Here is a 27,405-nt window from a genome sequence, read left to right on the forward strand (position 1 = left end):
ATGTCAAGAGGTAATGCTTAGATTTGGAGATTTGCTGACATAGAGCATAAATGTTACTTGTTCCATGTCAGCGAAGCCTAAATATTATTTGTGTATTGGTTCATTTGGCCATGGGCATCTTCACCATCTGAGGAATCATGAAAGATGTGAAATATTGTGCAATCATCAATAAACATATGCAGAAGTAGATCCCCACAATATGGTTAATGGTTTTCTTGGATTGCCTGATCTGTTTGTCAACTCCGCTGTACTAATTCTGAAGAGTTTTGCAAGCCTTTGGGAAGGTACCTCTTCTGAGTACATTTGCCAAAGTTTTATTATTATTGTATTTTTGTGTATAAATTCATTCAAATTGAATCTTAATAAAGTATTTCTTTAAGATCTCCAAATTTGATATTGATGTGACAGGAGAAGTTGTCTTGTTGATTCTAGGTTTTTGTGATCTCATTTATCAATTTCATTTTGTAGCTGATGGTTATGTTTAGAAATCATTTGGGAGTTGTATTAAGTAGAAATCATCTGTGTACCATTTAGGCTGCCAGTGAATGCACTATAACTGGCCTCTGACATGCAAGGGTGGAGCATGGCAATGAGTTCTCATGTCTGCTCCTGATTGTAAGTATGTTCATTGAACAAGATCTGCTTGAAAGTTACTTCTTGCTTTTCATCTTTCCATTGATAAGGGAACTAAAACTGTTAAGTTTTCCAGATACCATCTGATAAGTGCTATTGTATAATTGTAGCAAGACCTCCCTATTTTTATACTCCATTCCCCTGGAAATAAGCGGCAAAAGTCTGTTTGCTTCAGATTATGTTTCATATACTAGGTTTTTGCCCACTTGGTCTGCCTGTGTCCCTTTGTAGATTCCTTGATGTTATCTACACTACTGGCCTTTCCACCTATTTTTGTGTCATCCACAAACTTAACAATAGTCTTCTATCATCCAAGGCATTTATGTGTTATCCCTGTGGTGCTGGTTCAGTGGTTGCAAGTTGTCATTCTTAAAAATGTCTTACTGTCTTCTGTTCGTTGGCCAGTCCTCTCTATGCTAGCGTACTGCCCCAAATTCCATGGTCTCTTGCCTTGTTGAGCAGCCTTATGTGCAGTACTATAATGAATGCCTTATGGAAATCTACTGGTTCCATTTTACCTGTCCTGTTTTTTGGGAAATTCTAGTGGTCTTTTGGCATTGTTTCCTCTTCGGTGGAGCTGTACTAGCTGTGCTTTATTATGTTATATATTTCTAGACTCCAACATTTCTCCCCTGAGGGGCCATCTGAAAGAAGTGTATAAAATTGAGAGGCATGGATGGGGAGGATGGTGGGAATTAGAATGGAAATGTCAAATTCAAGGTGGGGGCAAAGATTTAAAGTGAGAGGGGGATAGATTAGAGGAGCTGTACGAGGAAAGTTTTTTTTTGTGCAGAGAGTAGTAGGTGTCTGGAGGTTAGATTAGATTAGATTACTTACAGTGTGGAAACAGGCCCTTCGGCCCAACAAGTCCACACCGACCCGCCGAAGCGCAACCCACCCATACCCCTTACCTAACACTACGGGCAATTTAGCGTGGCCAATTCACCTGACCCGCACATCTTTGTGACTGTGGGAGGAAACCGGAGCACCCGGAGGAAACCCACGCAGACACGGGGAGAACGTGCAAACTCCACACAGTCAGTCGCCTGAGGTGGGAATTGAACCCAGGTCCCTGGCGCTGTGAGGCAGCAGTGCTAACCACTGTACCACCGTGCCGCCCTAAAGCAAGGTTCTGCCAAAGCAAGTGGTACGAGCAGATACGATAGCAACATTTAAGTGACATCTAGATATGTTAACAGGTACGGAGTAGTGGGATGTGGATCATGTGCAGGCAGATCGGATTAGTTTGGCATAGCATCATGGTCAACATAGACAAGGTAGGCTGAAGGGCCTCTTCCTGTGCTGTTCTGTTTTAATGTATACCTACATTGCACCTTTTAATATGATAACACGCCAAGGCTTTTCATTGGTGTGTTATAACTGTGTAAAGGGACATTAGGGAAAATAATCAAAAGCTTGGTCAAAGAGAGAGTTGAATGAACATCTTAGAAAGAAGAGGAGGCAGATAACCTAAAGCCTTGGTTCCTGAAAACACGACTAACTTTGATAGAGTACAAGTCAGGGATGCTCCGAAGTTGGAAGATTGCTGTCGTGGAATGCTTTAGGACATCACACCAGTAGCAAGGAGGCAAGACCAGGGAGGGATTTACCAACAATAGTGAGAACTTAAAAACTAAGATTTTGCCAAACTGAAAGCCGTTGTAGATCTATGGACACAAGGTTAAATGGATGAACAATTCTTGGTGAAATTCAGGACATAGATGGCAGAATTCTGTTGAGGTTTAAAGAAGATAAAAAGAACTGGAGGATGGTCAAGACTGCTTTGGACTAGATATGATGTGGAGGAGCTGATGTTGGACTGGGGTGGACAAAATTAAAAATCACACAACATCAGGTTACAGTGCAAGGTTTGTGAAGGTTTGTAGCTCAGGTTGAGGTTTAGGGTGTAGGTTTGCTCGCTGAGCTGTAGGTTTGATATCCAGACGTTTCATTACCTGGCTAGGTAATATCATCAATGGCGACCCCCAAGTGAAGCGAAGCTGTTGTCTCCTTTCTATTTGTATCTTTCTCTTGGATCCAGGAGAAAGATATAAATAGAAAGGAGGAGACAACAGCTTCGCTTCACTTGGAGGTCGCCACTGATGATGATACCTAGCCAGGTAATGAAATGTCTGGATATCAAACCTACAGCTCAGCAAGCAAACTTACACCCTAAATCAGGTTATAGTCCAACAGGTTTATTTGGAAACTGAAGCTTTTGGAGCACTGCTTCTTCATCAGGTAGCTGTGCAGAAGGGTCACCGGACCCAAAACGTTAACTTTGATTTCTCTTCGCAGATGCTGTCAAATCTGCTGAGCTTTTCCTGCAACCTCTGTTTTTGTTTCTGATTTACAGCATCTGCAGTTCTTTTGGTTCTTATTAAGACGAGCAGTAATTTATTTAGAATTGTGTACCTTTGAAATTCTCTTCCCTAAAAGGCTAAACTTATAAAATATTTTTAAGCATCCATTCCACAGTAAGCATATGTATTAAATTCTTACTTTTAATAATATATTAGGGTATGCACTTTATATTAGTGATACCGCAGTGTTGAGCAGGCTTGATTATGTAAGCTGAGTGTGTTCTGCTTTGTACTGGTGCTGCAATATCGAGCAGACTTGCTGATCTCACTATTTAAGCATTTATGGAACCATTGTGATACTGTAGTATTGAGCTGACTGAGCTGGCTTGGCATTTATAGTGTTAAATACAGCCAGTTTTTCCATTGAGGTGTCAGATTGCTGTGGCTGCTGTGTTAGGCTGCTGTGAACACGTGATGTAAATTGCTGTGATTAGTCAGTTTGTATAGAGGGAGGGGGTGTTGAACAAGAAATGGGTGTGGAATAGAGGCTGGTGCAGAGTGACTCAGCAGTCAGAAGGCCAACACGAGTCTTGAACTGCACAGTTTATTCCGCCAAGCTGAGGACACAATTACTGTGAGAATTCACAAATTTTTATATTATCTTTCTGCTAAGTTTTTAACAGCAACATTTCATTATTACTACAGCATTGTAGTGTATATTTTAATGGTCTGGATGATAATGAAAACTCACAATAAGGAAGATAACTTAATGGTTTGAATTTATTGGTAGGTGATAATACCAGAGCTTGAACAGGTCAAAGTTCTGGTGGTGTTTGAGAAGGAATGTGATCTTTTCTGTACTGTGTGCGGTTTGTATTTAAATTGGTTTTGTATTTAAACCTGCTTGTGGTCAATGCAACCTTCAAGTACAAAGAAGTGTCAGCTTAGTTTGTGCACAGATGTGTTGACTGAAAAAAAACTGCATGGTTTATTATTAAGAGGTTGGGATATACACACTTTTTTTTGTATTAAATCCTGCAACAATGTTTCGCTGTTGAATTAAATAGCTCTGCTTGATGGCTTGGTGGTAAAGTTCATGTCTGTTGAGTCAGCCGAATCTCTGAGCTGTTACAATAGAACTTTCTTTTAGAACCTCTACAGTGTGGAAACAGGCCATTTGGCCCAACAGGTGCACACCGACCCTCCTGAAGAGTAACCCACCCAGACCCATTTCCCTCTGACTAAAGCATCTAACACTATGGGCAATTTAGAATGGCCAATCTACCTGACGTGCACATCTTTGGATTTTGGGAGGAAATCCACACAGACACTGGGAGAATGTACAAACTACACAAATACAGTCGCCCGAGGCTGGAATCAAATCCAGGTCCCTGGTGTTGTGAGGCTGCAGTTCTAACCACTGAGCCATTGTAGGTTGGGGATGGGGAAGGCTCAGTCCAAGTCACAACAACAGACTATATTGGAAGTTATGTATGAATATTAGAGAATTGACATTCTCAGCATTTTTAATAGTCTGCAACATTCAGTACTGAGGCTTGAGCACAGATATAGCCACATAGATAAGGTACAAGACAATAGCAGTGTTCAAGCATCAATCCCCTTCTGCCTTCTGGTGGTAATGATGCTAATAAAATTTGACTTTCAGCAGCCCCAAGATCGCTAGTAATACTTAGTGAAGGCATTTTATTTTTTTAACTGATATTGCACCTTGGCATACCCATTCAATGTAACTTACGAAATAACGTTCATTCAACTCTTTATGTAACATTTCAGGTTATGTTCTTGGTCTTGTGCTTTACTAGTTAAGAAAAGAACAGATGAGAATAACTTAGTCCTTTGCATCTCTCATGAACTTACACTGTACTAACTGGGTTGGCATATTCTATTTCTAAAATACCTGTTGCCAGCTGAGTCCTTTGATGACTGTTATAGCAGTGAACTTTTAACCTTTATTATCCATGCGGAAGAAATTGATAAATTGTTTAATATTGTTGGTGGTTGTAACCTAACTTGTATTGGTAGCTATGAAAGCATCTTACTTTTGCAGTTAACATTTCATTTCAACCTGTACATTCAAAATAAAAAGTTTACACTTGTTTTTCATTGGAACACCTTTTCTTTGCCAAATGGATACAGTTAGGAATCGTTTTATTTTGTTTGAATTGTGAAGATGCTGGTTCTGTTCCTTGTCCAATTATAGAGTCTGTTATCTCAGTCAGAAGGGATCTTTATAGTTGGCCTCAGCATTTCTGAGTTAGGAAGAGGTAAGCAGCTGGATCTCCTGTCTCACTGTATGTGACCTTGCCTTCCATGGGTATTGCAGGAAAATGGATGCCAACTGAAGATCAAAATTGTCATCACTAACTTGTGGTTACGGGTGAGATCCTTGGTATACTTTCAACTGATATATGTCCATTACCTGTTTAATGTAACTCAGCATAATTCCATCTGCTCACATCTATTTGTGCACTGGCTTGTGATGAGCTAAATCTCATTAAAAGGTGAGCCCAATTGTATTAACCCCTCTGCTGCTCCATTCGAAATTGGGTACGTCAGCACAATAAATGAGATTGTGGTTGGCATAGTTTAGATTAGATTACTTACAGTATGGAAACAGGCCCTTCGGCCCAACAAGTCCACACCGTCCCGCCGAAGCGCAACCCACCTATACACCTACATTTACCCCTTACCTAACACTACAGGCAATTTAGCATGGCCAATTCACCTGACCCACACATCTTTGGACTGTGGGAGGAAATCGGAGCACCCGGAGGAAACCCACACAGACACGGGGAGAACGTGCAAACTCCACACAGTCAGTCGCCTGAGTCGGGAATTGAACCCGGGTCTCGGGCGCTGTGAGGCAGCAGTGCTAACCACTGTGCTACCGTGCCACCCACAAATTGAATGCTAACACGTTTTGAGAAGATTTGTAACACAGGTTGAGGTTCTGGATGTAGGTTTCCCCGCTGAGCTGGAAGGTTCATTTTCAGATGTTTCATCACCATACTAGGTAACATCTTTATTGAGCCTGCGGATGAAGCACTGATGTTTCCTGTTTTCTGTTCATGTTTGGGTTTCCTTGGGTTTGTGATGTCATTTCCTATGGTGATGTAATTTCCTGTTCTTTTTCTCAGGGGATTGTAAATGGGGACCAACTCAATGTGTTTGTTGGTAGAGTTCTGGTTGGAATGCCATGCTTCTAGGAATTCTCGTGCATGTCTCTGTTTGGCTTGTCCTAGGATGGATGTGTTGTCCCAGTTGAAGTGGTTTCCTTCCTTATCTGTATGTAAGGATGCTACTGAGAGTGGGCCATGTCATCTCACAAAAACAGCAACTAATGAACATGAAAGACCCTATACAGACAACAAGCAAAACTAATGTCATTTATAAAATACCATGCAAAAACTCTAATAAACACTACATTAGACAAACAGACAGAAAACTAGCCACAAAATGACATGACCCTGTCTCTCACTAGTATCCTTACATACAGATGAGGAAGGACGCCACTTCGACTGGGACAACACATCCATCCTAGGGCCAGCCAAACAGAGACACGCACGAGAATTCCTAGAAGCATGGCATTCTAACTGTAACTCTACCAACAAACACATCGAGTTAGACTTCATTTACCACTCCCTGAGGGAAAACGGAAATGACATCACCATAGGAAATGTCATCACAGGAAATGACATCACAAATCCAAGGAAACCTAAACATATAATTAGAAAGCAGGAAACACTAGCAGTGCGTCGTCCAGAGGCTCACTGAAGATGTTACCTAGTATGGTGACGCAATGTCTGAAAATGAACCTTGCAGCTCAGCAAGCAAACCTACATCCAACAGTTCAATACTATTTACCGAAATTGAAGAATCAGGGGAGCTTCTGGTTTTATTTTTTGGAGATTCTCCTTTTCTAAATGAAATGTATCATGTTTGCCTGCATAATGCAGTATTAGTGGCTCTGAAGAAAAGTAGTGATTTTAAATTTATTGAAAGCAGTTGATCTGAAAAATGACTTTTAGTGTCAGAAGTACAAAGTTCCATAAAATTCAGTGACAGTTTTTTCAGTCACAGCCTTCATATGTACAAGAAACTTTGTAATGATTTGCAGTACAATGTGGTAATTGTTGCGCAGCTAAAATGTGTTATACAATCCCTGCTTTTCACAACTTTTAGTCATTTGTATACTAAAAGAGAAGTTTTTTTTTGAGGTTGCATCTAGTGCTGAAAAATCTAAAACAACAACAAGTTGCTGGAGAAATTCAATAGGTCTAGCAGCATCTGTGGAAAGAAAACAGAGTTAACATTTCAAGATTCATGACTTTTCAGAACTGAAAGATCTACATTTGCTGAACTTTTTATATCTCACATTGTTATCGCAATGAGGCTGTGCAAATAGCTTCTGAGACTAAGATTTTTTAAAATTAATGTCAATAATTGCTTGTCATTTCTGATAATGGTATGACTAAAGTTGATAGCTCAATACATGAATTGCCCATGATAGAAACCAGAATATGTTCAATCCGTTGATGTGAATTTGCTTTGACTGAGTAATGAAGTTTCCATTTTCTATTCCAGGTTCTGCTTTAGATCTTCATTTTAGTGATGTGAATGTTGCATCTCTTGATAAGGAATTAGAGGATCAAGATACTGGTGACATAGGATTAAAAGGTAATCAAGAACACAGCTGAATTCAGCAAATGAGCCAAAAATAACGTAATTTCAGAGCTAAATAGATTACTAATACACTGCCTATGTGTGTTTTATTTTTGTTCCACGTCAAACTTGAGTTTGATAAGTGAAACTGGTCTATTACTTCCACTGTAAATGGATGAGGGTGCGTATGTGAGAATGAAGCATGTTTTTGTGGAGCCTGACTGGAGCTTTCTGATGTGAACTGTGTTGCACCAAAATGACCATCCTGACCTTCTGAGTTGATTAGGCTAATTAAAATTCAGTACCATAATCTTCCAAATAAAGGGACAGCAAAAATCATTTTGGTTCAGGGCTTTACAGGGGCTTTTCAAAAGGGAATGTGATGCACCAAGCTGAATGCCATAAGTTAGACCAGTGCAAATTTCTTCCAATAAAAAAAATTGTTGCATAAATTTCTTAATTTTGATTACCTATTACTGGACTGCAATTGGAACATGCTGAGCAGGAATGGAGCACGGATTGAACAATTTCAAACTTATTGAAGTGTGGAAATCTAGGAAAGGAGTGTATCAATTTCTTCTCCCAACTAAGTGCTCTTTCAGTCACCATCGGAAGAAAATGGAGCGTATTTGAAATTTCAATGCACATGACCATGGAGAAAGATTAGGAAAATGGAGGAATAGTTGTGATAGTAATCTTGGACTATACAGTACTTCTACCACTGCAATAACCTCATCTTTCTGTTATACATGTAAATAGTTTTGCATTTTTTAACTGACCTGTTCTTCATTGTAACCACAAAAGTAACGTTCAGTACCACTGGATATTGATCCTAAAAATTGGTGATTCCACTAAGCGATCCCTGACACCCATCTGATCAGTGGTGTTAATTGCTCTCATTCAGAGTGGAAATCAATACCACCAATAGACTAACTAATTGCCTAAATTCACCTGTGAATGCACTGTGTATCATGGCTAGTTATTTGACTGACTGTACAGGAGATTATATCCTATGATGCACCTTTTTATCTCCTCACATATCCAGTTCTTACAGCAGGCCTACTAGTTAATAAACAGCAGGATCTCTGATTGTTTACCTGTCGTCTTCACTAAAGAAATAGAGATTAATCCTGGTAACACATCCTTCATCTATTTGGTAAATTCTGGGAGAGTTCAACAGTGGTTACCAACTTTTTCTTGTTGCTACCCTATTTTGCCTCGGATTTGTCCAGAGTGAAAATTTGGTGAGCTGGTGGGTGTGGCAGTGGAATAGCCCTTCTTTGTTGGCTAAGTGGTGGCAGGAGCAAAATAAAGCAAAGCAAAAAGGTTGGTTTCCTTCAATATTCATTATTAATGTTCCCACAGACATTAAGCACATGAAAATCTGTTCTGATATTTAAGCTGTCGTAAAGATGTACAACACGGAAACCGACCCTTTGGTCCAACTGGTCTATGCTGACCAGATATCCTAATCTTATCTAGTCCCATTTGCCAGCATTTGGCCCATATCCCTCTAAACCCTTCCTTTTCATGTGCCCATCCAGGTGCCTTTTAAATGTTGTAATTGTACCAGCCTCCACCACTTCCTCTGGCAGCTCATTCCATACACGCACCACCCTCTGCATGAAAAAGCTTCCTCATAGGTCTCTTTTTAAATGTCTTTCCCCCCACCCTCAACCTATGCCCTCTAGTTCTGGACTCCCACCCCCCAGAGAAAAGACATTTGTCTATTAACCCTATACATGCCCCTCATTATTTTATAAAGCTCCGTTTTTCATGAGCATGTTGTTTTGTACACTGCGTCAAATGAAAGATAATTCTGCATTTCTTTAAACTGGCAAAATAATATCTAAATCAAATAATAATGTTAAGTCTCTGAGAAACAGGTTACTATATTTTAAGGCTGAGTAAGAGATGCTGAAAACATGAAGCATCTCCAATGATTTGTAGTAGTCAGTTTAAATAGGCTCAGTATGTTACATTTTTAGGCAGTGTCCCCTATGACTGGGAATCTAAAACTACATTGATGATCTTAAGTTTTGAAGTAGCCTAGCTTTGAAGCCGGATAAAATTATTGCGCTCACACTAGACAAAGAGGCTGCCTGTGTGAAATGTCTTCATTGCCCTGCCTTTGAACAGAAACCAAGGGAAACAAAATCTGAAACATTTAAGGCAGTCATCGAGGCTGCCTGTGCGAAGGTGGTTTGCTCCTCAGTCTTATACCTGTAGGAAAGAAAAATCAGATGCGCATGCATCCGGTCTACTATTTCCCTGAGGTTCTCCACATTTCAGCTGCCATTACGGATTGGAGCTCAAGCTTCAAAACCTTGTCCCAGACCCCATCAGTAATCACGTTCCACAGTATGGCTATCTAAAATAACAGAATTGAAATAAAAGATTAAATCCCAAGTAAAAAGCTTTTAAGAAAGGTGCAATATAAAACCACTAAATTTTGCATGTTTCAGGCACTCAAGTGCTCCACAGTATTTAGTTTTAAATTCATTTTTTTGTGTGATGTGTGCTTTGTTGGCTGCCCAGCATTTATTGCCTGTCACTAATTGCTCTTGAAAAGGTGATGATGAGCTGCAGTTTTGAGCTGTTATAGTCCATCCGCTGTGGTTTGACCCACAATACCATTAGGGAGGAATTACAGGGTTTTGACCCAGTGACTGTGAAAGAACAGCCTTACATTTCCAAAATAGGATGCTGAGTAGCTTCTAGGGGAATTTGAAGGTGGTGGTGTTCCCATGTATCTGCAGCCCTTGTCCTTCCAGATGAAATTTGTTGTAGGTTTAGAAGATGCAGTCTGAGAGTCTTTGAATTTCTGCAGTGCATCTTATAGATAGTAAACATTGCTGCTCCTGCGAGTGGTTGCTTGTGGATGTCATGACAACCCAGGTGGCTGCTTTGTTAGTATGGATTTTGCAAGGTTGATAGGGTTGTTTTTCCACACCTAGGTCAATGCCAGGTGATCCGTCCAGTTTCATTTCTTTAAGACTGTTATACTAATCAATACAAATGAGTGAATTGTTCAGCCATTGAGAATCGACCACATTGCTGTGGGTCTGGAGTCACATATAGGCCAGACCAGGTGAGGTTGGCAAACTTGCTTCCCTGGATGACATTAGTAAATCAGATGGGTTTTTTCCGACAGTCGACAATAGTTTTATAGTCATCGATAGATTCTAATTCCAGATTTTTTTAACTGAATTCAAATTCCAGTATCTTCACCACGTGGTGGGATTTGATCCCTTCTTAATATTAGCTGAGTTTCTAGTTTACAAATCTAACAGTAACATCACTAGGCCATCGCCTACCCTTAAAATAACAAGCTTTAAATAAAAATTTAAATTCCAAAGAGCTTTTAAGAAAGGTGCTCTATCAATCCAAGAAAATTCACATGTTTAGGACATTCTCAAGTGTTCCCCAGGACTGACTTTGGAAATGTGATCCCTATATTTCATGCGGAAGTCCAAAAGCAAATCTGTGCACAATATCCAAACAATGCGTCCCTCAGTGTCAGTGGAGCAGCCTCTCATTACTGCAATAGCAAGTTGGCTGAGAGTATATGGTGACATCTCTGTTCTGGATCCCAAAGCTATAAATCCTTAAGCAAGTTATAAAGTCAAAATTGCTTTTTCTCTGACACATTTAGCGTATCCTTTCGGCAGTCTTTTCCTTTTTCTGAATCCCATTGGTGTACATCCTCCTCATAGCTGTCTTGGCTACAGATTTGTTTCCACAAGGAAATCCTGCCCTGTTCTCACATTTATAGGTTAAATTGAGAACAGCAAAACTGTATAGGATGGAGGAAGTAGTGATACAAATTTGAAGTCTTCAACTGAATACTGAGCTGTTAGTGCCCCAAAATTAAATGAAGATAAACCTTTGCAATGTATCATGCCTTCTCGTGTAAGAATGTATTTTTTAAGTAATTTATTTTTATTTTCACAGGTCAGAGGTTATTGGGCAGTTCAGCACCTGTAAATATTCCAGGATCACTTGCTCGCTCTTCATCCTTGCATTCTTCTTCTTCCTTATCTGCTTCTCCACTTGGTTCCCTTTCCCAGTCTTTTCTTTCGACAAGCATGGCTCCACAACAACAGTCCCAGCAGTCATCAAAGTCTGAGCATGCTCTTCTGGGTACGTCGGCCTCCTCTCATAGTTCCTTAGGTAAGTCTTGGAAGACTTTCCCAGATATGTTGCACATTTTGATTTAAGTAGCTTTTAATATAATTTTTTAGATATCTGCAATTGAACGGTGGACATTTTGAAGTAATATTTCCATAATTTGTCTTTCAAGGACTTTTAAATAGCCTTTGTAACATACTGAATAGTTTGTAATGATGAAACAGCAGGAACTAACCTCAAATCAACATGGTCCTTGCAAATTGGGCTCATGCCTGTAAAGAATGCCTTGAACATCGTGGCGGCACATGGGGTTAATGAAGACACAAGGTTGGCTGCTTGTCGTGGCAGCACAAATTAATTGAGATAATGAATTTTCCTGAGAACTGTAGAAAAGACTTGCTGACTTGTGTATCATTTTAAATATATGAAAGGTTTTCACTGGTGTTTCTCATTATATATCTGGAAAAGTAGAAGGCATAAGAATATACATGTAGGGGCAGGGATAGGCCATTTGACCCCTTGAGCTTGCTTTGCCATTCAATAAGATCAAAGCTGATCTGATTTGTGATCTTAACTCCATTTTCCTGCCTGTCCACATAACCCTTGACTGATTTGTCAATCGAAAGCCAACTAATTCAACCTTGAATGTGTTCAAAACTGTTGCTCATTAGGGAAGAGAATTACAAAGATTAACAGCCTTCAGAAGAAGAAATTCCTCCTCATCTCTAGTTTAAATGAGGGTTCCTTATTTTTATACTCCTATATTTTGGACTACCCCACAAGAAATAACCTATCAAGCACCCTCAAAATCTTCTGTTTCAGTAAGATCGCCTTTCATTCTTCTCAATTCCAAAGATATTTTCAACCTACTCAAACGTTTATTGCAACCCCTGATGCGTTTTCTCTAAACTACTTCCAATTTTATTATGTCCCTCCTTCAGGAGATCAAAACTATACACCATATTCAAGGTGTGACCTCAGCAATAGCTTGTATACTTAATACAAGACTTCTGATTTTATACACCTCCCCTTTGAATAAATGCTTATTAAATTTGGATGCTAATGTTGCATTCCTGTATACGGATATCTATTTATCTTTGTACTGCAGTATTCTCTCTCAAATCCTATTCCACTTTTGTATTTTTTTACTAAAGTGGTTAAGTTCCCAGGCCATATTACTCTCACATCCGCCATATCTTTTCCAACGCATTTAACCTATGTATATCCCTTTGCAGACTCTTTCCTGTTCATAACTTGCTTTCCTACCTGTCATCGTGTCAGAAGCAAATTTGGCTATAATACAGCTCATTCTTGGGGACCTAGTACTGAGCATGAAGAATGCTATTGCAAACCTTTTTCCAATTAAAAAAATACCCACAAGAAGTTCCCTATCATGTATACGAAATTAACTACATGTTGCTACTGTCCCTTTTATTTCACGAGTTCTAACATTGTTCAGAATTATGGCAGTTTAACAGATGTGCTTTGGAAGGCCATATCATCATCCAATGCACTCATTAACTCCCTCTGCACACTCATTAATGACCTACAATTAGTTAGTTGAGTACAATTTGCCCAAAACAAATAAGATGCTGGCTTTCCATAATTAACCCACACTGGTCCAAGCAGCTATTCATTTTGTACTAAATTATTGTTTCCAGAAGCTTCCCCATCACAGAGGTTAAAATGACTAGGCTTTGTGAGGTGGCATCATCTTTACATCAGGGGTTATATTCACAATTCTCTGGGATTCTGGCACTACCCGAAGTCTAAGGAAGATTGAAAAATAATGGCCAGTGCATCTATGATTTCCATTTTCACTTGTCTCCATATCCTGGAGTGGATCTCCTCCAGTCCTTGCACCTTACCAACTTCTAAGTACAGACACCCTATCCAATGCTACCTCCTTATCAATTTTTAAGTATTCAGGTACCTGAACAACCATCTTTTTTTTTGTCCTGACCTGCTCAATACCTTTCTCGGCCAAAGCAGATGCAGAGTATTCATTTAATATCGGAGTCATGCTCCCAACTCAGTGTGTATATCTCCTTCTTGATCTCTAATGATTCCCCCTGCTGCTTTTACTGCACACTTTTACTATTGATGTGCTTATACGATACTTTTGGATTCCCTTTTTATATTTACTCGCCAGTCTCTTATCTGATGTGCTTTTATAATTCCCCTCTAAACTTTCTGTATTCACTCTTCTGACACCAGTGGAATTCTTGATTTGTTTGCCCTGTCTTTTCTCCTCCAAGGAGAAATGCCAGAACCATATATCCATTGTTCATTTACAGTTTTTTATTTACAAACCTTTGATTCTAACTTATCTGTCAGATTCATGCAACTGAAATTGGCTTTCCTATTAATTACACTAGATTATTTCTTTCTATGGCCAACCTAAACCTTATTAAACAATAATCACTGTGCCCTAACTATTCTCCTTGCTGTTCTTCATTCAGCCTGCCTCATTCCCAAGAGATGACTTATTGCTAGACCACTATCATTAGACTGGAAACGTTCTGCGATAGAAGTTTGTCCTGAGCACTTCGCTGTCCTTTTACACTGCTATTACCCCAATCTACACACAGATAATTTAAGTCCTCCATTGTAATCATTGAATAATTCTTGTACCTCTTTGTAAATTCCTTTTACTTTTGTTCCTCTGTCTTTTCCATTAGCTGGTGGCCTCTTGACTGCACCAGACAACACAATAGTACCTTATATGGTTCCTTAGCTTTAGCCAGATAGACACAAAATAGGTCCCACATATGTTGTGAATATCTGTACTCCAGAAATCAGCCTGCCATTCATAAAAAGACCTGATTATTCTTATTCTTTATTTCCTGTCTGCAACTTGTTTTCTGTCCATCTCCGTGCGCTGCCCCCAGTACCATGTGCTTTAAGTTTGCATGTTAATCTCTTACATGGGACTTTGTCAAAAGCTCTCCTAAAGCCCAAATAAATCGTATCCACTGACTCCTCTGTCCTCGTCCTCTGTCCTCGTCCTCGTTTCTTCCCCAACTCTTAGTTACGTTCTTGAAGAATTCCAGTAGATATGTCAATTATGATTTCCCTTTCATAAACCCAAGCTGACTCTATCTGATCTTGCCTGTTTTCCAAATCCTCAGCTATTAATTTTTTATAATTGACTTTTGCATTTCCCCACCACTAGCATCAGGCTGACTGGTCTATAATTTCCAGTCTTTTTTCTCTGCTTTTCTTAAATAGCAGGGCGACGTTACTGGCCAAGACTTTGCATGCACAGCAGCCAATTTATATTATGGATAATTACACCCTCCTTATCTGCCTGATGATTACCAATTCCTTAAGGTCTGGACTGACCACACCCATAAGGCTGCTATCTGTGCAACATAACCTCATGCATGTGCTGTAGCTGCTGTCCCTTGGTACACATACATATACAAGGAGGGAGTAGGTCATTTTGCCCCTCAAACGTACTTTTGCAATTTAGTAAGATCATGGCTGACATATGGTTGTCTAGAACATGGGAAGTAACCAGCAGTTCCCACATTGCAGAGGATGTGCACGTGAGAATTAGAGCAGTCCTACTATTCTTCTCTCTGAAATAATAAGTGTTCTTCCTATTACTCAGTCATGCTACTTGGACTCGGCAGTTACTCCTCTTCTGTTGGCAGCATTCCTGTTTGGTTTGGTGTCAGTGTTTTCATTTTCTTTTTCCTTCAGTTGCTGCCTGACTTTCTGATATGTCCAGGATTTTCTGTTTTTATTCCAAATTTCAAGTATTTTACGTCTTGACAATACAAATGTTACTTAACTCTGACAGTATGGTGTTGCAAGAACTACCAAAAAAAAATAGTGTGCTAAAGAGAAATAAACTGTGGAGAGACCCAACAGGGCATCTCACAAGACACTTGTCATATCTCATGAGTACAGAGATCTATATTCTCTCTCTCGCTATCCATCTCTTATTCCTGGACCTGAAATTTAATAACCTCTTGGCATGTTTTAAAAGAGCTGAAATAAATACATCTATAACTTATTCCTTATCTGTTGGAGAGCATGTTTTAAATTTTCAATTTTCTCAAAATACAAAGCCCTAACTCTCTCCACTTTGTTATATTAATAACTTCGCTTAAAACAAAAATCTAAGCCTTGACTGTACTTCTGGCAGGAACAGAAGATGCTTTTTAAACTCTTTATTTTGGAAGTGTGCAAGCAAACTAATTATTGAGATGACGAGCTCAAAATGTTAAATGAAGATTGTTCATGAAAACCATAGATGTCTTGAGTCTGCTGCATGTACTAACGTTTACGCATTGATATTTTAATCCTTGCAAATCAATTTTTTTGCTCTGTCTACAAATCTGTTACCTCCTTGTTGTTCTATGTGTGCCTCCTGGTTACCAATCCTTCTGCCTCCAAAAATAGTTTCTGCTTATTCACCTAATCAATGCCCTTGTGATCTTGAATATCTCATTGAAAATTGCCCATTACTAATTCTTCGGATTTTTCTCTTTAAGTTCCACATCCCTGGTGCTATTATAAATGTAGCTAAAGCAATTAAAAGTCTTAAAGTCAGAACTTTCACAGGTGCAGAATATTTTTGGCTAAATTTTAGATATATCATCATTATAGTGAATGAAAGAAACTCTTTGGTATATTACTGTGTGAACACGAGAAGTCCCATTGAAATCTTGGAATTTGAACACCAGTGGGACCAGATGTCAGCAAAAATCAGCATCTTCTGTGAGGGATTGAAAGACCTGCCATTCTTTATTTGTGTTCATCAAAATCCAGCACCTACCTAACCTAATAGCACTTTGCTACAGCAGTTGAAGAAGATGGCTCACCATGAACTTTCGTCAGGAATGAGGAAGGTGTGCCAAGCAGGCTAAGATAAAAGGCAAGGAGGAGGGACTTGGGGGAGGGGCTTTGGGAATGCGATAGGTGGAAGGAGGTTAAGGTGAGGGTGATAGGCCGGAGAGGGGGTGGGGCGCGGAGAGGTCCGGAGAGGGAAGACGATTGCAGGTGAAGAAGGCGGTGCTGAGTCAGAGGGTTGGGACTGAGATAAGGTGGGGGGAGGAGAAATGAGGAAACTGGAGAAATCTGCATTCATCCCTTACGGTTGGAGGGTTCCTAAACGGAAGATGAGGCACTCTTCCTCCAGGCGTCATGTTGCCATGGTCGATGCCTGGAGGAAGAGCACCTCATCTTCACCCAGGAACCCTCCAACCACAAGGGATGAATGCAGATTCCTCCAGCTTCCTCATTTCCCCTCCTCCCATCTTATCTCAGTCCCAACCCTCGCACTCAGCACCACCTTCTTGACCTGCAATCTTCTTCCCGACCTCTCCGCCCCCACCCCCACTTCGGCTATCACCCTCACCTCAACCTCCTTCCACCTATCGCATTCCCAACGCCCCTCCTCCCTACCTTTTATCTTAGCCTGCTTGGCATACTTTCCTCCTTCCTGAAGAAGGGCTTATGCCCAAAACATTGATTCTCCTGCTCCTTGGATGCTGCCTGACCTGCTGCGCTTTTCCAGCAACACATTTTTCAGCTCTGATCTCCAGCATCTGCAGTCCTCACTCTCACCATAAACTTTGCCAAGCAATTGGAGTTGAGTAATGAAACCTGGTTTGCCTCCCAAAAGATGGTCACATCCCATGAACAAATAATGTAAAAACAAATTTGAGCATGTTATTGTGAATGCATTGCAAATTGGTTGTTGAATCTTGATAATCTTGGATTAGAGTGGTGCTGGAAAAGCACAGCAGTTCAGGCAGCATCCGAGGAGCAGTAAAATCGACGTTTTGGGCAAAAGCTCTTCATCAGGAATACAGGCAGAAGGGTGGAGAGATAAATGAGAGGAGGGTGGGGAGAAAGTAACATAGAGTACAATAGGTGAGTGGGGGAGGGAATGAAGGTCAGGGGGAGGGTGGAGTGGATAGGTGGAAAAGAAGATAGGCAGGTAGGACAAGTCATAGGGACAGTGCTGAGCTGGAAGTTTGAAACTAGGGTGAGGTGGGGGAAGGGGAAATGAGGAAACTGTTGAAGCCCACATTGATGCCCTGGGGTTGAAGTGTTCCGAGGCAGAAGATGAGGCGTTCTTCCTCCAGGCGTCTGGTGGTGAGGGAGCCGCGGTGAAGGAAGCCCAGGACCTCCATGTCCTCGGCAGAGGGGCAGTTGGAATTTTGGGCCACAGGGAGGTGTGTTTGATTGGTGCAGGTGTCCCAGAGATGTTCCCTAAAGCGCTCTGCTTGGTAATTTTGCCCACTGTGTTGTAATTTTTAACAGTTGTGGCAATTTCTACTCTTTTAGATTACCTAAAACATTTAGAAATGATCCAGTTTCAATTTGTCAAAGCTGTGAGCAATCAGACTTGGCAAAGTATGCTACATTTAAGCTGATGTACCCATCCTCTTCTCTGAAGTCAAAATCAATGACAAAATGCATTCTGAAAGAATTGAAAAGATAATTTCAGAAAAGATGTATCAAGAACAGGACACGAAAAGTAACTTTTAAAGTGAAGAAATGAGGGAAAGAACTTAGATAAACTAATTGAGACAAAGTGGAATCAGGAACTCTGAACAATTGCTGCCATTTATTTGCTTTAGGACCTGGATTTTGTATGTTGGGCAGTAATAACTGATATGAGAAGCCCATTTTGATCCCCATACTTAATTAGACACTTTTTTTTTGTCATCTCTTTTGCATCAATTAGGTTTGAATGGTGTTTCTGGCAGTATCTGGGATCATTTTGTTAGTGGAAATTTCTCCCCGAGCCCATCTCCAGTATTCAGTAGTAGTGCCACAACAACCACTGCTGGCTCCAGCAACAGTGAGCTGGCCAGAGTGCGAAGAGAACTTGAAGAGGCTAAGCGAAAGATCAAACAATGGGAAGATTCATGGCAGCAAGTGAAGCAGGTGAGTGTCAAAGAAATGTATGTGAAATATTAAAAGGTTACAGGTAATAATGGCTCCACTGTGAATATGGGGAATAGTAACTGAAAAACCTATAAATTGTGGATCCATGAGCTTAAAAAATTTCGATCTGTCCAAATCAAGAAAGCAGACTGAAGTTCATACGCTGTTAATATCAGTTTGGGATTTTTGTGTAAAAGTGGCTTCACCTATAATTGACTGCTTTGTAAGGATGGTATAATAGACAAGTGACCTCTTCATTTTCTGAGTTTAGTCAAGTTGCTGATGATCAGTTACTTTTGGAAGTGTTCTGGTCCTATTACATATCACCAACTGCACATGACGCCCTACTCTGAATCCACTGTAACAAATCATTGCAAGCAAAGGACCATGGCCAAGCAAAAATCCATTCCAACTAACGTGACAAAAGAAGTTGATTTTTATCTGATTTTGAACATTTCCAAATGTCTACCATGTATTTGCCATGGAATTGCTTGGCAATCAGCAATATTTCTTTCATGCATTGCATGGTGGCTCCCTGGTTCTAGGGTCAAGGAGGTCTTGGAATGGCTATGGAGCAGGAAGGTGGAGTAGCTATTCGTTGTGGTACATATTATTACAAATGACAGGTTTTTTAAAAAAAAGGATGAGGTCCTGAAAGCAGAATATAGAGAGTTGGGATGCACATTGAAAAATAGGGTGTTGACGGTAATGTTCTTCGGATTGGTGCCATGTACCAGTCAGAAGAAATGGCAGGATATATCAAATGAATACTTGACTGAAGAGATGTGAAGGAGATGGTTTCAGATTCAAAGAACAGTGCAGTACAGGAACAGGCCCTCCAGCCCTGCACTGACACACTTTGCCCTTTCATTCTAAAAGTCACTTCATTTTCAGGATTTTTACCCCTCTATTCCTTTCCTATTCATGTATTTGTCCAGGTGCTGTTTGAATGCTGCCATTGTGTCTGCTTCCACCAACACCTCTGTCAATGTGTTCCAGGCACTCACCACTCTTTTTTTTTTGTGTGAAAACCTCAGCTCTTTCATATCTCTTAAACTGTTCCAAGTTCGCCTAGCTAAAGTTGAATTAAGTTGCAGCATAACTTGTTTATCCTTATACTCAGTGCCCCTTCCAGTGAAGGCAAGCATGCCATAAGCCTTTTTTTTATACGTTTATCTACCTGTGCTGCCACCTTCAGTGATCTGCGGATCTGTACACCCAGATCCCTCGGCATATCAATACTCCTAAGGGTTCTGCCATTCACTGTACAATTTCCACCTGTTTTTGACCATTCAGAATACATAGCTCACATTTGTCCAGATTAAACTCCATCTGCCGTTTTTCTGCCCGTGCTTTCAACTGATCTATATCCTGTTATATCCTCTGACAATCTTCCTCAATATCCACAACTCCACCAATCTTTGTATCATCCACATACTTATTAATTCAACCAGCTACGTTTTCCTCCAAATCGTTTATGTAGATCACAAACAGCAGGCGTCTTCACACTAATTCCTATGGACCACCGCTATTCACAACCCTCCATTCCAAAAAGTATCCTTCCACCACTGCCCTCTGTCTCCTATGACTAAGCCAGTTCTGTATCCATCTTACCAGCTCATCCCGATTCCATGAGACTTCACTTTTTGGACCAGTTTGCCATGAGGTACCTTGTCAAAGGCTTTACTGAAGGGAATTGGGACTGATTCTGGGGATGGTGGGCCTAGCACAAATAAGATGGGTTACACCCAGGCAGGACCGGGACTAATGCTCTAGACGTGTATTTTTAAGAGTGAATGGGGAGGCTTTAAACTAAAATGGCAGAGGAGGGTAGTTGTCATTGTGTGGAGTCCAAAAAAGAGGAATCAAGGGCAAGAACAAAAGACAGAAAGGGGAATAGGTAAAGAGATAGGTAGATAAATCAAGAGCCAAGAACAATCAAAAAGACAGGCCTTAAGGCTCTGTTCCTTTATATGCAGATTATTCACAATAAAGTGAATGAATTAATTGCACAAATGGGTGGAAACAGGTATGACATAGTTGGGATTATGGAGACATGATTCGTATCACCAGAGATGGGAACTGAACATCCAGGGTATTCGGGAAAGACGGATGAAAAGAAAAAGGCAGTAGAGTTGCATTGCTGATTATAGAGAAAATTAATGCAGCAGTGAGGAAGGATATTCGCGATGACAATGTGGAATCTGTGTGGGCAGAGCTGAGAAACAACAAGGGGCAAAAAACATTAGTGGGAGTTGTGCATAGAGCCCCCTGAAACTGTAGGGGTATTGTTGGGAATGGCATTGAACAGGAAATTTGAGATGTGCACTTGGGAAAATCTGTAATAATAGGTGATTTAGCAATTCAAATTAATAATACTATTGAAGAGGAACTCCTGGAGTGTATATGGGATGGTTTTCTAGACCAATACGTTGAGGAGCCATCTGGTGAACAGGCCGTCACAGACTGGGTATTGTGAAATGAGAAAGAAATAATTGGTAATCGAGTTGTGCGAGGTCCCTTGAGGGTGAGCGACCATAATAGAATTCTTCATCAAGGTGGAGAGTGAGGTAGTTGATTGTTGAGACCAAGGTCCTGAATCTAAACGGAGCAAACTGTGGTGGTATGAGATGCATGTTGGCTATGATGGATTGGGGAACATTATTTAAGGGAATGATGGTGGAAAAACAATGGCAAAGGTTCAAAGGATGCATGGGTGAACTGCAACAATTGTTCTTTCCTGTCTTGCACAAAAATAAAACTTGGAAAGGTGGCCAAACAAGGGAAATTAAAGAGGGCATCAGATCCAAGGATGAGGCATACAATGTAGCCAGAAAAACATAGATCTGAGGAGTGGGAGCAATTTAGAATTCAGCAAAGGAGAGCAAAGGGATTGATTAATAAACGGAAAATAAATTACAAGATTAAGTTTGTAGGGAAGATAAAAACTGACTGTATAAAGGTTTCCATTAGTATTTGAAGACAAAGTTTGGTAAAATCATGTCGCTGCTTTACAGTCCGAAACAGGGACTTTATAATAGGGAATATAGAATCGACTGACCAGCTAAATGCATGCTTTGATTCTGTGCTCACAAGGGAGGAGACCAAATATCAGGAATGTGGGGAGCACAGGTTTTAGTGAGAGGGAGAAACTGAAGGCGATTAGAAGGGAATTTGGGATTGATGGGCCGTTAATCACCAACCCAGAGTACATGGTTATCTTCCAAGATTCTGTAAACTCATACAGATTGGAAGTTAGCTCAAGTAAATTTTATTTAAAAGAGGATTTGGAGAAAACTGGGAATTATAGACCATTCAGTCTGACATCAGTAGTGGGAAAATGTTTGAGTCCATTACAAAAGATTTAATGGAAAATATTGGCAGGATTGAACAGAGTCAGCATGTGTTTACGAAAGGAAATCATGTTTGACAAATCTAATGGAATTTTTCAACAATGTGACTCGTGGAGTTGATGACGGATGGGGTTTATTTGAACTTGTAGAAAGATTTTTGACAAAGCCCTGTGTCAGAGTTTAATATGTAAAATTAAACCACTTCACCAATAGGAAACACAGGAGAAATAAACAGGTCTTTTTCTGAATGGCAGACAACAACCAATGGGGTACTGAAGGGACCAGTGCAAGGAGCCCAGATATTCGCAATGTATGTCAATGATTTGGATGAGGGAACTGAATGTAATATTACCAAATTTGCAGATGACAGAAAGCTGAGTGGGCAGGTGAGCTGCGAGCAGGAAACAGAAATGCTCCAGTGCAATTTGAAGAAGCCGAGTGAGTGAGCAAATACGTGACGGCTGGAGAATCATGTGGACAAATGTTAGGTTATCCCCTTTAGTAGCAAGAATTAGAGGGCAGCTTATCATCTAAATGACAATAAATCGATAGGGAGATGTACAACGAGACCTGGGTGTCCTTGTACACTAGTTGTTGCAAATAGGCATGCAGGTACAGCGGGCAATTAACAAAGTTAAATGGTATGCTGGCCTTCATATCAAGAAGATTCAAGAATAGGAGCAGGGATGTCTTGCTGCAATTATACAGGGCCCTGGCCAGACCAGACCTGGAATATTTTGTAGATCAGGTCTCCTGATCTGACAAAAGATGTCCTTGCTGTCCAGCAAGATGCAGCAAAAGTTTATCAACCTGATTTCTGGAATGGGAGACTGATGTTTGAGAAGTTGAATAAGAAGAATCTGGGAGGCGAGGGTGGTTTTCATAGAATTTTGTAGGTTTCTATCAGGATTGGGCAGGATAGATACAGGAAGGATGTTCCCGATGGTCAGAGAGTCCACAGCCAATGCTCTCTGTCTGAGTATGGGAGTAAACCATTTGGACTGAGATGAGAAGTTTCTTCACCAGAGAGTGATGAGCCTGTGTGTTCACCATCACAGAAAACAGTTGAGGCCAATCATTGTATGATTTGATGAAGGAGTTGGATATTTTATTTGGTGCTGAAGAGATCTAAGGATGGGGTATATCTGGAATGGGGTATTGTCACTATCAACCATAATCTAACGAATGGTGGAACAGGGTCAATGGGGCCAAATGGCCTATAACTGCTCCTATTTTGTGTGTTTCTATGTATTGGAAATTGATCATTTGACAAGACTCGGAGTGCATTGTAAGTAGCTGCTTTTTTATTGATTCAGTTGTTGCTGTGTCAGTTTGGAAATGAATTAATTAAATGCTTCTTCCTGTGCACATTTACAATGTTCTGTTATCAGGCATGTGATGCATGGCAGAAGGAAGCTCAAGAGGCCAAAGAGAGAGCAAAAGCGGCGGATACTGATCGGCAAGTAGTATTACAACAAAAGGAAGAAGTGGATAAACAGCTTAAAAAGCTACAGGAGGACTTTGATGCTTTATATCGATCTCCAAATTTTCCCCTTCTAAGAAACTATGGAGATATAGACAAGCTTCCACTACCAAAGCTTCATTCTATACAAAGTCAATTGCGTGCAGATTTGGACCTTGTAGATGGGGTGAGTTGGAAATTGGGTTTTGCATGTAGGAAACAGAAGCAGAGAATTTTTAAAATTTACCATTACCTTCACCCCATTTAAAGTTTTGTTGCATTCTTCAACTGTGTGAACACAGCCTGCTGTAGAATATACCGTATATACTCTCAAGAATATTAAAACAACATTTAGTATGGGCTGATGTATAGCAGTTATGTCATACAGTACTAGGCAATGACCATGTCCAAGAAAAAAAAATTCTGATCATCTCCCCATGAATTTCAGTGGTATTACTTGCCATTGTTTAATCCTGGCCAACATCTTGGGGGTTATCATTGAATGGACTAGCTACATAAATACATTTGGCTACAAGACCAGGTCAGAGGCTTGGAATTCTGCAATAACTCATCTCTGGATTTCCTCAAAGCCTTCTCATTATCTATAAGGTACAAACAGTGTGACGGAATACTCTTTCCTTAACTGGATGAGTGCAGCTGCAACATCACTGGAGAAGCTTGACACTATCCATGTCAAATCAGCTCATTTGATTAGTACCCTACCACCATCCAAGTATTCATTCCCTCCATCAACAGCACAAAGGCAGCAGTGTGTACCACGTATAATAGGCACTGTAACACTTCCCAAGCCTCCTGCTACAACACCATTGATAACTTTGTAACTTAAATCACCAAGAAGAAGGACAACAGTAGCATGTGAACAAGACCAAATGCAGGTTCACCTCCAAGTCATACACCATCCCAACTTGAACAATCTCTCAGTTCCTTCACAGTCATTAGGTCAAAAATCTCAAAATTCCCGCCGGCAATAAACACAGGCCTTGTCACCTTCATTCATGTTCCAAGAACAAATGACAAACAATCTGGTTTCATCAATGATTTATACTGAGCTAATTAAATTGACCATTTAAAACCTGAAGTAGAAAAGGAACTCGATCTGGGATTCTTACTATTAATTACTGTAAATAGAGTGGAAAATGTATGTGTGCCTTCAGTGATTGAATAACACATTACAATTTACAGTCTTGACATGTAAACGTGAAAATCAGCTACAAAAATCAAGTACAAAATGATGCCTGGTTCTACTGTTTAAAATTTTAAAAGTTTGTTAATAGGGTTTGAGCATTGTCTACTTGGCCAGTATATATTGCCCATCCTTAATTGCCCTGGAGAAGCTGGTGATGAGCTGCTGCCATAAACCTCTGCAACCCTTGGAGTTTAGGGACACCCATAGTGCAAGGAATTCCAGAATTTAGACCTAGAGACAACTCCATTGGTAAGACTGATGTATCTGACCCGAGAGAGAAAGCTGCCTAGAGACTGGAAGTTTTATTAACAGCACCTCTGTTATGTGGGCCACCCTTCTCCAGATTAAGTTTTCTTATGCCCTTTTTTTCTCTCACTGGTCATAAAACTCTTTAGCAATTATCCTCCCAGGTGGTTTGCTGATCATTTAGCTGAAATCATTTCTTGTAAATGCAGCAATATCGAGTCATCAATCCACCAGATCTGATCACTGCCAAAGGAGACCCACAACTGCATGTGAGGCGCCCTTGGTTGTTGATATACAAGTGGCCATAATGCAGGCCTATTGACAGACTTTCATCCTATCACCTGCAGCTCTGACATTGGTCACAAGAGGCTCTGTCTCTGATAACTCTCTGTCTGCCACTCAAAGATCACCTTGAGTCAGCTGGTGGCCTCCGCTAACAGAAAACCTCTTCAGTGACAAGAATATAACATTGTCTTTGGAATATGATTTAATGGTGCCTCCATTGGACAAATTGGCCAGCTGTCTCTGTAGAGTGAGGAGCTGGACAGTTCCTAATCCTTTTCTTTTAAAGTTCCCTGAGGCAGGAATGTATTAGTAAACTTTCTTGATAGAGGAATCCCTCCACCTTTTTTTCCTAACATCCCTCAGTCTCTGTGTGCTGGGAAATTCAGATCTACTACCATGTCATTGTATAGACTATTCATTGAAGGTATCAAAGGAAGTCTTGTGTACATAGTGTAAAAACCTTGATTGTGACTTTTAAAACCTAGTCAGGTTAAACAATATGAAAAAGTACTTGAGTACAAATGTTGGGATTGTTACAAATTTGACAAAAGAAATCATTACATGCGGATCACATATTATGTTTCCATTCAAAACAGGTAATTTATCAGCTCCAGTCGAAGAAATGCATTGTATGCCAGGAGCGGGACCGTTCTATTTTACTTCAGCCTTGCCAGCATTATGTCCTCTGTGAGCACTGTGCACCTAACAAAATTGAATGTCCCTATTGCAAAACTAAAGTAATGAATTGGTGATGAATATATTCTAGGTACATGGGACTAGCCTTTTGAAGAACGACTACACTATCCTAACAATTCAAAGCTGTAGTGCCCCCCTCATGTCGGAAATATTTTAAATTACGCAGTGAGTATATCCTACCCTACAAAATACAACATTTGTCTGTACTTTTTTCTTAAACTTTTTTTTAATATGTATAAGCTCTTTCCCTTGGGGAAAACTTGCCACATGCATCTTGGTAAACCAGTTTATTAGTGACTTATTTAGTCCATTCTTGAGCACGTCAGCCATACGGTTTACTTTAATCTTACTGACGTGCTTCACAATGTTGCTGCATTTCCATCACTTGCAGATGCCCTGTGTTTACAGCTGGTTCCTTACCGCATGCATTCATAAATAAAATTGAAGTAAACTCAAGGCACTTCAGAATCATGGTGTAGGATCAACTTGCTGTGTATTTCCAATGAATATTGCATGCAGAGCACTGCAGCTTTAGCATTTTTATGTTCTAGTATTTTACATATAAAATTAAAAAGAAAAAAAATTACTAGGTTATGTGAAGAGGTTTAATTTCCTGTAACGCACTTTGTTAACCTGGGGTTTTTTTTTTGTTTAGAGGTTATAATAAATTGCTTTCAAGCTGCTTTGTAGTTTTTTTTTCCAGAACATGTGATAATATAAAGCTTTGTATGTGTACTGTGAAACCTGTTAATAGATATTTGGTATTCAGATTCTTACTGTTAAATCATAGTACAGTGAATATTGTTAGATTTCCTATTCTAATTAAGTACTATTATAAATATTAGTATTGTGCAACTTGCTAGGATTTTTACATTTTTCAATTTATAAATTAAGTGCAAACTTTTAATGCTTAAAAGAATAACCAGCAGCAATTTCATAATGGCACATAATGCTAATCTGAGCAAACAAGCAGTCCGAAGAAAAGTTTGCTATTTTATATAATAAAATGAACCAGGCTTATTTTTTGTTTCTTCTCTGGAACAAGCTGCATTGACCAGCATGTGGTTGGAGATTTTTGTAGCTAGTATCATCGAAGTTTTAATGAATATTTTTTCTTCAGTTGGTGCAACTCCTAGCCTTGTAATCATTTTAAATGACAATGTCTAATTTCTGGCCACTGTTACCAAGTGCCTTCTGCCTTGCCTCAACCTAAATTGCAATGACAACTTCTGTCAGACAGGCAAAGGTACTTTGAGAAATCTTTGCACTGATTATATATACACACATATATATTTAAATATATAATTAATGCAAATCTTAGACCAGCTCTCTTACTGTAAAGAAGTTAGGTGCATAAAATTCAGGATGAACTCGTATTGAAAATAGATGTTGAAATTGCCAGTTTCTTGTTCTGTCTGATTTAGAATATAGTCAGCACCAGAGAGTGTAACCTGTGCTCTCCCTTTCTTACACTTTTCACTTGACTGAACAGCA

General features: G+C 40.0%; 1 protein-coding gene across 1 annotated transcript in view; it reads left to right on the forward strand.

Annotated features, from left to right (window-relative positions):
• unkl (unk like zinc finger) overlaps positions 1-26,561 on the forward strand; it is a 117,260-nt gene extending 90,699 nt beyond the window's left edge. Inside the window, exons 13-17 of the mRNA XM_060840262.1 lie at positions 7,542-7,634; positions 11,574-11,792; positions 18,460-18,662; positions 23,407-23,664; positions 25,812-26,561. Of these exons, the coding sequence (XP_060696245.1) occupies positions 7,542-7,634; positions 11,574-11,792; positions 18,460-18,662; positions 23,407-23,664; positions 25,812-25,967 (929 nt within the window). The 3' untranslated portion in view covers positions 25,968-26,561. The remainder of the gene's footprint in view (positions 1-7,541; positions 7,635-11,573; positions 11,793-18,459; positions 18,663-23,406; positions 23,665-25,811) is intronic.
• The last annotated feature ends 844 nt before the right edge of the window (positions 26,562-27,405 follow it).

Source organism: Hemiscyllium ocellatum, chromosome 20 (genome assembly GCF_020745735.1).
Source record: "Hemiscyllium ocellatum isolate sHemOce1 chromosome 20, sHemOce1.pat.X.cur, whole genome shotgun sequence".
Lineage (NCBI taxonomy): Eukaryota > Metazoa > Chordata > Chondrichthyes > Orectolobiformes > Hemiscylliidae > Hemiscyllium > Hemiscyllium ocellatum.